Source organism: Gracilinanus agilis, chromosome X (genome assembly GCF_016433145.1).
Source record: "Gracilinanus agilis isolate LMUSP501 chromosome X, AgileGrace, whole genome shotgun sequence".
Taxonomy (NCBI): domain Eukaryota; kingdom Metazoa; phylum Chordata; class Mammalia; order Didelphimorphia; family Didelphidae; genus Gracilinanus; species Gracilinanus agilis.
The window spans coordinates 45,910,319-45,922,321 of record NC_058136.1 but is presented as its reverse complement, the minus strand read 5'-3'; the positions used below and the strand labels follow the sequence as shown (position 1 = coordinate 45,922,321).

Here is a 12,003-nt window from a genome sequence, read left to right as displayed (position 1 = left end):
GTTAAGCGCTTCATAAAGTACCCCTCGTCTTTCCATTCTTCTTACATCTTCCACTCCCCCAGAACCCATGGGGGTAAGAGAGCCATTTAAGGGAAGGGAAGGAGCAGTCCGACACAAGTGGGATGTCACAAGATTTTAGGATGGCCCAGGAATACCACCTTTACAGATGCCATACCCTTTCTACCCAGCCATGTCTCCCAAAAGTGATCTCTCTCTTTCTATATGTGTGTGCCCAAATGGTTAAGGTTGATCTAGGAAAAATTGAAAAAGTTGCTGATTCTATTTAAGCTGTGACTTGTTAAGCTGACCCCAAGAACTGTGGGTGTTGGTGTTAGTTCCCAAGAGTCATAGGGGCCATTGAAGCTAGAAACTGGAACAAATGAATCATTTAATACTCTATACAATGTATACACACTATACCTGCTGTGTACCTACCTATATGTGAATACTATCTCGCTGTTCATTACTTACCATATCTACAATAATTTTATAATAGACTTGCCTGAAAAGTTCAGCTTTTCCTTCAATTAAATCATAATTCCATTTTATATGTGGCTTCTCTCCTTTCTCACTCCTGCATAGAGTATCCTTTACTTCTCTTTCATCAATTAATTATATCCACTTAGCTCTATCAAGCTTGGAAATTAGAGGATAGATTGGAAGACGTTCACCCTTTGGTGGTAGAAGTTAGGATTTATTCACACCATGAGGTTAATAACTAAACACTAATCTACTTAAGCAAGGAATATTATGGAAGGAGCTAAGCCAATAAGTATTAGCTTTCAGGCATGTTCGCTTAGCCTCCTTTCTTCATTTGCAACTTCTTTAATGGACAATATTTTGGGTGATTTATAATTCATCATATCAGAACTAATTTTTCAGTTCAGAGGAGAAATAATGTGTATTCTTAAAGTATGACTTGTATCATTCAATTTTTCTCTTTTGTCACTGCTTTGAAACAAGAATCCTTGCTGCCAACATCCTTGTGTCCTTGCCAGGAGATCTCTGAGCTTTCTTGCGAGTCAGATGTCTGCCTCACTGCCCTGCAGAGAGGGCCACGTGTTTTAACAAATTTGGCTAGGTGTCTGTGGTATAACTAGAGAGGAAGGCCCAAATCCTGGCATATTTGTGTGTATGTGTATATGTTAGACTTTGACCTGTGCCAGTTCACCCCTATGATATATAAAGGCAAAAACATTACAACCAAGGGTCTTATAACAATGGTAGTGGGATTTGAGGTGTGGTATTTTAATTTTTTTTTGAAATTATTTTTTTTTATTTTGAATATTTTCTCCTAGTTACCAATTTCATGTTCTCTCCCTCTCCCCCAATTCCCCCTAAACTCCTTTAGCCGACGCACAATTCCACTGGGTTTTACACGTATCATTGATCAAGGCCCAATTCCATATTATTGATAGTTGGACTGGAGTTATCGTTTAGTGTCTACATCCCCGACAATATCCCCAACAGCCCATGTGATCAAGCAGTTGTTTTTCCTCTGTGTTTCTCCTCCCACAGTTCTTCCTCTGAATGTGGCTAGTTTTCTTTCTCATCAGTCCCTCAGCCTTGCTCTGGATCCTTGCATGGCTGCTAGTAGAGAAGTCCGTTATGTTCGATTGTACCACAGTGTATCAGTTTGAGGTGTGTTTTGAAGGAGACCAGAAGGAAGGGGAGAGGAGGCAGAGCTTTCCAAGCTTGGAGAACAACCAATTAAATGACACATAGTTGGGAGTGAGAATTTAGAGCCCTGATAAAAGGATTTCTTTTTGAGGAGAGGGACATTAGGATCAGATGGCAAAAATGGCATACATGTCCTAAATGCTGGCTCTCAAACACAGCTTAGTCATTAACTTAGTGACAGTCCGCTGAATAATTTACCAAGACAGTAATAATCAACATTCACACATCTTTACTTGACTCACTGGCAATTTCCGGGTGGCAGATTGCCCAGTACCCAAGTAGTATGTGATTTTGACAGTGACCTTTAATAGGACATATTTAACAAAGCTCTCTTTAGTGCTAGAGAATAAGATGTATATCAAGAATTTAGGTAAAGGAATTTTTTCCCACTTTAACCACTTGAGAACTGTGATTTTCTTCTTCTGTTGGCATTAATTAACATCAGGGAACTTTGGAAACCTTTTTATTGCTGAGTTCCTTTAGTCATTATCAGTCATATAGTAGAAAGGTTCTGCTATGCTAAGGTTTTTAAAGATCTAGGGCTATGTTGGCAAACCTCCCCCTCTCCACATAGTTTACAGTTTGGGCAGTTGATCTCTAAAAGGTTTGCCATCACTGATCTAGGGACACTTTTTCATCAAAGATATTACTCGAGGCATCCCCCTCCAGCTGTGGGTCATTGATGTGAATCTGATTAGTGTGAGAAGTCTATATGAATATTTTTTTTTTGTTTTTTGTGGGAATCATTTTTTTACTCCCCCTTTCCCCATATGGCAGACTCGTGACCTAAAAGTTATGTGCACATATGTGTTTGCTTCAGTTATCTACCTGACCAGTTTAAAGAAAGACAACACAATATCATTAGCACCGCAAACAAAGGTTTGGCCTAGGAATGAAATGGTGGGCGTACTTAATATGACATGAGTTAGTGGATCTGTTCCATCCTCTTGTTCATCTTCAGTTTCCAGGGTCTCCCTGCTCCCACCCCCCCCCCCATGCTCTCTCATCACCCACCTAAGGCATGAATAGGGATTTCATGCATTACTATAGGCAAGACAGGATTCAGAGATAAACAATAGGAGAGAAAGACTGATGGGTAGAAATGGTGTTATCTGGTCTACTGCCAATGCCAGGGTGAGAATTCTTAGCAGAGAGGGCAACATATCTATGGTCTTGATCACGAATTTGGTATTTTGAATAACAACTACAACTAATAGATGTTAGATACAATTAATCTTTTGTGTTTAGAGATGTTTGTCTATATATAGATAAGCTAAGTTTCTTGATTAAACTCTAACTAAAGTATATTCAGCCCAAGTAATTTAGAGTTGAATGACATTGAGTTAAATATATTTAATTTGTTTTTTTAATCAACACTTGCTTTCTTTAATTCACAAATATTCATGTGTCTGAAATAGCGACCAAATGTTTAAACTCATTGGTTTTTAATCAAGAGATTGATTTCCTTGCGAGAGACGGCTATATTGGGCAAATATATTGCACTATGCATAGAGCTATGGTAACTAAACTAGGCTACAAGATGAAGGCAGAAGGGTACAGTAGCTGGGGCTGAAGTAACAAAGACCTTGGTTTAAAACCTGCCTCAGATAGTTACTAGTCACTGTGACCTTGGACCAGTCACTTAAGTTCTCTGTACCTCAATTCCCTCATTTGTAAATTGAAGGATTATTCTCAATGGTCTCTAAAGTGTTTTCCAGTTTTAAATCTATTATCCTCTATGATCCTCTGATTTAGCATGGTGTAATACAGTCCATTGGCAGCCCCATTATTAAAGTAAACCATAGAATGTTACAGCTAGAAGGTGTTTTCGAGATAATAAAGGTCAGCCTTTCATTTAATAAATGAGGAAATTGACACTTAAGTTATACAACTAGCTTGTGGCAGAGCTGGACCTAGAACCCTACCTTGATTACACTTAACACTGCCTCTGGTATCAAATACTCAAGTCTCAGAGGGGCAATGGAGGGAAATATTAGCTGTTGAAATATAGGTTTGCTTTTAAAGGAATAATAATGTCGCTTAAGTCAGATTGGTGCTGATTTTTCTTTTTTTTTTCTTTGCTTTGATTTCTTGCTGCTGTTGGATAATAATTCAGAGGAAACCAGAGCCGAAAAAGCCAGGAAAGGTAAGAATATAAATTTCCAAGAAAATTGATTTCAGAATATTTTGTTTGTTGTTGTTTAATCTTTACTCTGTGGCATTAAAACTGTAAGTACTTAATATGACATGTTGCAGTTCTGCTTTAAAAGAATTTCAAGCTGAGGTGTCTCCACATACTGTACCACTTACATAGTCCTAGGAGCAATTTTATAGTCTGATTCTATTTATTTTTTCCCACTAACACTCCCCTATCCCACTGTGCTGAAACAATATGCTGCTGACAGCAATCTTTTATGAATGCTCCACTAATAATACAGTTATGATCAATTTTCTCCCTATAAAGGGACCATTTCGGTGTTAATTCACACATTAGTGAACACGAGCCATGAAGGTATATGATAAGGTCACAGGGAAGACTCCCACAATGAAACAAAATATGGCTCTGTAGCAAACCGATGCTCTCTGGGAAACTGAGTTGGAGAACAGCATTTGGGGTAAAAAATTTAAGCTTTGCCCAAATATAGATGACTACACAGCATGAAAAAAGGATCATCTTTTCTTACAGAAGTTTGTTCTTTTCCAAAATGACTAGAATGTTCATATAGTGGAATAGTAAGTTCCCTGAAAGACATGACCCCAGAATGGTTTGGTGGTCGTTCTATTATTATTGGCTAAAATTTCAAGAATCCTTTAAGCCTTCATTTTTCCTTCTTTTTCTTGTGGGAAGACCTATTTAACTGGCAGTGCTCCATTTGGTATAGTAGTGTGAGATTCAAAGAAATGTTTTCCATGCACAAAGTTTTCTTTTGCATTTAGTAGTTTAAGTGTGAGCCCAATTCTCCGACCCTTTACATCTTGGTAACTTTCAGCTCCTGAACAGGAAATTGCTACAATTTGGTCCTTGGTAGGACAATAAGTTTTATGTTAGCCTTAGTTGACTTTAACCAGAGTTTGATGAAGACCATGTCAGTTTGTGTGATGAATTTTCATCGCCAAAGAATTTTAAATCTAAAGAAATTGACATATTTCCAAATCCCTTTCTGAGTCATTCCCCAGTGATGCGGGTAATATTCCCAAAGTATCACCATAGCCAAAAGTGAGGAGCCTTTGGCTCCTCCCCTCCACCACAAAGACAAACAAATCATGAGTTAGTTGTCTTTCAAGTTAAGGAAGCTAAAATGTCACTAGTCATGTCACTGAGCAAAAGCTTTGCATCTACCTTCGATATGAACAAGTTCTTCCTTCAAGTTGGGTGAGACAGATTCATGTTTGGGATTCAAAGATATGTGACTTTTTTAATAAATTGGAAAAGGTAGTTTCCTATCACCCTTTTTTAAAAAAAAAGCTGATATTGATTTTAAAAAGCTGAAAAACTGAAAGTCCATTTCATTTATAAGTCAGGGGTATATTTTACTTTTTTAATGCACTTCTTCAAACTGGACCCTGAGTTGAAGCAGATTCATGCTCAAGGGATTCCTCCCACTAAAATACTTGGGCCATGAAATTAGAATGTATGGTATACCAAGGGATGATTGAAAAATCCATTTAATCATGTTTTTGAAGAACTATAGAGAAATGTCTATTGACTGAACTAACAAAAATAGAATATGTTTCTATATTATATATATATGTAAGCATATATATATACATAAAAACTTTCCATACAATGATTTAAGGGGAGAATAAAAAAATGAAGAGAAAGCAAAACCTACAAGCTTACCATATCCTTTTTTGGTTATAATTTCATTTTTAAAATGTACCCAGCTGTTAGTTCCTTCTTTATTTTACTCAAGAGACCTACAGCAAGGAAAGCAGGAAAGAGTGAAGAAAGACACCCTCTATCTTGAGGCAGCCCCTTTGAACTCTGGGATAGTGCTATTTGTTAAACTGGGTAGACATGTAGTTATTGGTCAAAAGTGATCTCTAATTTCTCTTTTGAGGTTGTCTTTAGGGTGGTCACACAAGAAAAAGACTCATTACTTTCCACTTACACTTCTCTTCTGATCTAGTACTACATTCCTTAGTTTGATCATCCACTCTATTCACCAAATTGAGCTCTGAATTACTTTTTGATGTTTCCAAAAATCAAATTCAGCCTAAAAGGAGACCAAAATGAAAGCCTCCAGAAATCATGGGAGCAGTAGTATCTATCTATTAGTAGATAGACAGTCACAGTGCGTCTGCTTTGAAGGGTATCCATCTCTCACTTAGATGTTTGGTTATGTAGGGATAAGGGGAGTCACTTATATCCCAATTTTACCCACATCGGTATATATGCATGGTAGAATCACATTATAACATGATTCTTCAGTCACATGTTTTGAAAGACCAGAGATCCAATCTTGTTTTCCAAATCGTAGCACATCTACCCATTGACTTTATGTAATGTCATTGTTCTTCCTGCCTTTTAATACTGCCATGATGCAGAAGTTCCTTTGTACTTTGAGGTTCATTGATTTTTGCGTAAGCCTTTTAAAAGATAATTTGAAAACTGAATTTAGGAAGCTTTAAGTCTCTATCAAACGTATGAAAGAATGATCATTGACTTGGTATTTAGTGAACATTTTTTTACGAAGTTGAATTTATCCCTTGAAATAGCAATCTGTACTTGTGTTATTTTTCTCACTTTAAGGAAAAATATAAGAAAGGCCACATGGAACAATGGAATGTAGGACCAACCTTGTAGTCAGGAAAGTCTGAGGTCAAGTCCTCCCTTTGACACATCCTGGGTCAGTTAGGACCTTGCTACTCTGAGGAAACTCTTAAAGACTACAAGATAGAAAAGAATTGCTTATCTATATCAGTGGGTGGATTTTCCACAACAGGCAGTTTTCTAAACCTACGAGATCACCTAGGTAGAATTAAAGAAAGGAAGAAGGAAGGGAGGAGGGAAAGAAGGAAAGAAAAAAGGAAGAAAGACAGGAAGTCATGTTTATCTCTAACAGTATACTGTCCCCAGATGAACTCCTCCTTAGCTCTTCATTTGAGCAACTGAAAGATCAGAGAATTCCTCAGCAATTGCCCTCCCAAATTGGACTAAAACTGCCTTACATAGCCATATTCAATTGAATTGATTGTTTTGCAGTAGTTTATAGCTAATTAGAAAATAAATGAAGCCTACCTTTACTGCTAACACACTTAGAAGGGAATTAATTATTTCTTTCCCAAATAATGCCCAGTACAGATGTACTGATATTTTAAAGGAAGAAGAAAAGACTAAGTGAGCCTTCCTCTGGTTCCTTTTGAAATAAACACAAAGCTCTTAGAGAATATTTGCCCTCTCTTAGGTAGCATTGACTGGAAAATCACCTCCTGGGCCCATTTCAGCTGAGAAAATGGATTTTTTCCCCTGGGGCAAGGTTGATTCTGTTGTTCTGTATGTCAAAGAAAATGGCTACCCTGTTGTATTACATTTACCGAATGCTAAGATTAAGAGGACAGGATTAAGTTGCTGGAGATTTTGAGCAGAGAATTTTTTCTGGCTTTTCCTAAGATGAATTTACAAAGTGGTTTTGATCAGAGTAAGTGAAGAACAGATCTAGGAGCTCCAGAAATATTGTTATCACTTCCTGCGTGTTGACTTTTTTTCTCACGGCTTTATCAATGGAACTGTCATCAAATTTGGGTCCGACACAAAGGTATGAAGAAACATGGTGGCCTATGAGGAGATAAATCCCAAAATCCACTCTTTGGTAGTGCCATGTTTACTATAACTATCCTTTTGGAGAGTTAAAAAAAAACTCTGGCTTTTCTGAAAAAAAATTTCATCTTTAAGCTCTTGCTCCAAATTAGATAACATTTTTTAAGGTGTTGAGAAATTCCTGGATATATTCATTTAGAGAAATTACTTTGGTGGCTGAATGGAGATTTGATTGCAATGGGGAAAGACTTGAGTCAGAGAGGCACCTCAGTAGACCACCACAGTAGGTTGAGGATGAAGTGGAATGGTCAGAGGATAGAAGGTATGGGGCAAAATTGAAACTGACAGACTTTGGTACCAGATTGGGTATGAGGTGAGAAATAGTAAGGAGTCCCAGCCAACTTGTAGTGTGTGAACCTGATGGAACTGGGAGGATAGGGGGATAGGGCTGCCCTCTATAGTAATAGGGAAAGTTGGGGTAAGGGGAAAGATAAGGAGTCCAGTCTGGGATATTCTGAGGTCATAGATAAAAGGTCTATGAGACATCCAGTTTGAGATGCCTAATAAACAGTTGGAAATATGAAATCAGAGATCAGCAGAGAATAGAGCATGAAAGGTCGATTTATGAACATAGAAATGGCCATTAAATCCATAGGAGCTTATGAGATCACCAAGTGAAATAGAATAGAGCAAAAAGAGGAGAAGGCCCAGAAGTGAACCCTGAGGGACACATGGTTGGAAGGAATGATCTCAATGAAGATCCAAGAAGAGAGATGTTCATATCTGAACAAAAATCCCCTCTGACATGATTTATCCATTCTCTTGTCTCCTTTTTCTTTTCTTAAGAGATATTTTATTATAGGAATTATAGAATCAGGCAGAGACAGAGAGACCCAGCCCTATGCTTGGAGTTAAAGCAGTTGCAATTATATTTGTCATTTTCTCCAGTACCACCCTATTTCCTTTCTCATACAGTCACAATTTAGTGCTGGCAATATTGCTAAAAGATTAAAATAACTGAGAGCTCCCCTTTTACATTACCAGTATACCTGGTTTAGTCTGACAATTACTCCATTGACATGTTATTCCAGGGACGCTACACCCCAGGGGGATGCTATGATGTCTTTGAACAACTTCTTACTTTATTTTAAAATATATACTTAATGCTTTTAACTCAATGGGTAGCACCTACTAGATAAATAAATGAAAAATAAAATGAGACCAAATTAATTGAAGAGGCCCTCTGTTTGCACGCTTTCCCTTCTTTTTATCCTTGATGGCGTGCTACAGAATGTCAATGTGTCCTTTGTTGTAGATAAGAAGAGAGCTTGTCTTTTTTTTAATATTGTTGATTCAAAAGCCTTTACATTATAGAAGCACAGGAATTTCAAAATAAGAGGGGACCACACTGGCCATCTAGTTCAACACATGTATGAAGAAGAAACCTTCCACAACACACCCAAATGGGTCAATAAGTGGTCATCCAGTCTCTGGTCAAAGAACTCCAGGGAGGGGCTATCCCCTCCCCGTTGAAGCATCTTATTCTACTTTGGCATAGCTCTGACTATTGGGAAACTTTTCCTGATATCAAGGTGAAATTTGCCTCTGCGTACTATACTTTGCTCCTATGCAGAAGAAGTGATCAGGCATCCAGAATTTGCCAAGAGGAGGCTACCTTGAACCTTTTAGTCATGTTGAACTAACCTACCTGTGAGATTTTAAAAAAGGTGTGGACTCTTTGACTGTATCCTTCCTTTCATCGTGGATTCCTCCAATCCATACCAATTCATTCTGATAGTTCACCTTTGCTTGGTCCTGTAGGCATGAAATCTATCCCATTTCACCCAGTCTATTAATACCTTTGGCTCCACTCCCTTCCTCATACAGGAGAGCTAGATGACACATGGGATAGAGCACCAAGCCTGGAGACAGAAAGACTTGAGTTCAAATCTAGTCTCACATACTTACTAGCTCTGTGATCCTGGGCAAGGCATTTAACCCTGTTTGCCTCAGTTTCCTCATCTGAAAATGAGGCAAAGGACTTCAGTATCTTTGCCAAGAAAACCTCAAAATGGGTCACAAAAAGTCAGACACAACTGGACAACCACACCTAGCTGCTATAGAGATTCCCTCAACTCCCCTGTCTTGAGGGGAAATCATTATGTATCAGCTTTTCTTTCTAGATATATTTCTTTTCATCCTTTCTATTCCAAAATTATCAAATCTAGCTCTTCTTCCTCCCCACTTCTTCCCTCTTTATATTCTTTAAATCTAACCTCTAACCCTGATAGCATTGAAATACTTGAGGAGGCAGCTGTGGATTGAGAGCCAGGCCTAGAGACGGGAGGTCCTAGGTTCAAATCTGACGTCAGATACTTCCTAACTGTGTGACCCTGGGCAAGTCACTTAACTTCCACTGCCTAGCCCTTACCACTCTTCTACCTTAGAACCAATATGCAGTAAGGAAGGTAAGGGAAACAGAATCAAACAAACTATACATTTGAAAGCCATAAATTACCTCCCCTTCCCTTGCTTTCCAAATTCAATAGTCTTTTCTCAGCCCTCATTTTCTCTACTTCTCTGCAACATTAGGTAGAGTTTAGTTACTCTGTTATTTTTGGAACTTTTTCCCTACAGATTTCATGACTAAGACCTTTCTTGGTTTTCCTTTTCTCTCTTCTTCTAGCCTCATGTTTCTAGTCTTTCTCCCTCCAATCTAATTTAGTCATTTCTTCCAGATTATACTTCCTAAAACACCAATACTGTCATATTACTCTGCCACTCAGAAATGGACAATTATCACCAACAGGATCAAGTAATTCGATTGATGAGCAGTTGTTTAGTTTAAATTCTTTGATAGACTGAGTGCTAAGCCCTGGAAAGGGAGAGAAAAATGAAGCTTATGTTGTATTAGGGAAGTGTGAATGGACAGCAGTTCAATACAAAATATCTACAGCAAAACTTCAGAGGAGAAGACAGGAAGGCTAACAACTGGAATGAGTTGGGGAAGCCACAGAGATGAGGAAATTGCTTCATGTAGAAGGAAGCTCTCGTACTGATGGAGAGCATTCCAGGAAGAGAAATACTCAGTGTCTATGATACCCATGGAAGATTGCAAAGCTTTTTTAAATTGTCCTTCCAGGTTGTTCTCACTTCTTTGAAAAGGGAGAGAAGAAATATGTTCCATGTAAAAATGGACTACTTACTTTGATTAAACTTCAGAAGATTATAATTCTGTTTTTGTGGTGAATAGAAGTATCTAGAGAAAAAAAGCACTAGAATGGCAATGTTTTTCCTAATTTAGAAGTTGTTGTTTTTTTCTTAAGCTTGAGAATTGACCTAGGAGTCCAATTTTGATTCTTTTCTCCCAAAGAAGTGATTTCCTTTCCCTTTCCCACATAACAAAAGACCACTATTGCTCAGACAGGAATACATTTGAAGAGTGTCCCATGAGTCCATAACAGTGATGTAAGTCTGTCTCTGAGAAACAGATTTGTGCATTCTGCAGGGAATGTGGGATTGAGGACATTCTTTAAAAGTCCATTTTCATGCTCAGATCCATTCTAAATGTAAGGAAAACAAGAAAGAGAGGCACATTATAGCTAGATAGCTAGATAGCTAGATAGCTAGATAGCTAGATAGCTAGATAGCTAGATAGCTAGATAGATAGATAGATAGATAGATAGATAGATAGATAGATAGGTAGATAGGTAGATAAATAGAGAGAGGGAGAGATAGATTAGTAGGGAGAGAGATAGAGAGAGGTGGGAGGAAGAGATAGGTAGATAGACAGACAGAGGGAGAGATAGAGATAGAGAGAGAGAAAGAGAGAGAGAGAGAGAGAGAGAGAGAGAGAGAGAGAGAGAGAGAGAGAGAAGGGCCAAAGATGTTGGTATAGTTCTACTTGAACTTTCTTTTAATATAGTATGTATCATCTTCTCATGTATTTAGGTTTATTAAATGCTAGATCTAGATATATTGAAATTTTCTCTTTACATAAGTATAAACATACACATACTCTCATTGAATTATCACAGTTATAGGCAGTTTTCCACTTTCCCTCAAGTAATCTTTGGCAGCCATTCCTTATAGTTAATGCAATCTGATCTCTTGGATTCATTTTAAATTCCTCTGTGATAGTGTCTATAACTAGCTCAACAACTGTTATGCTAAAATTTGATAACCTAAGCTCCATGGCTCTAGCAAGCATCTATATCTCTGATATGGCCTTCAACTGAGCAATCATTAAAGATTTGCTGTCAAATTCCAAATTTCTATTTTCTTTTAAGGAATAGTAACAGAAATTCTCACTCTGCCAAATGAATGATAGCACTGAAACAGAAACTCCCTCAGTCATAGGATGAATAAATAAGTTTAACATTACTTGATCCAACAAATCCCTACCTTCTGATTTCAAGAAACAACCAGCATGAGCAACTTCACCTAAGCAATTGAACTTGTCATGTTTTCTAATTGAGACACAAGTACTTAGACTATAACAGAGACCATTTACCATGAGATCGAAAAACCCAAGAGGCCTTAAATCTCCCAAACATGGCATC

General features: G+C 37.8%; 1 protein-coding gene across 1 annotated transcript in view; it reads left to right on the top strand.

Moving 5' to 3' along the window:
- The window catches only part of LOC123253664 (protocadherin-11 X-linked-like), a 542,326-nt gene that overhangs the window by 278,122 nt on the left and 252,201 nt on the right, over nt 1-12,003 (top strand). Inside the window, 1 exon segment of the mRNA XM_044682822.1 lies at nt 3,797-3,826. Coding sequence (XP_044538757.1) covers nt 3,797-3,826 — 30 coding nt within the window.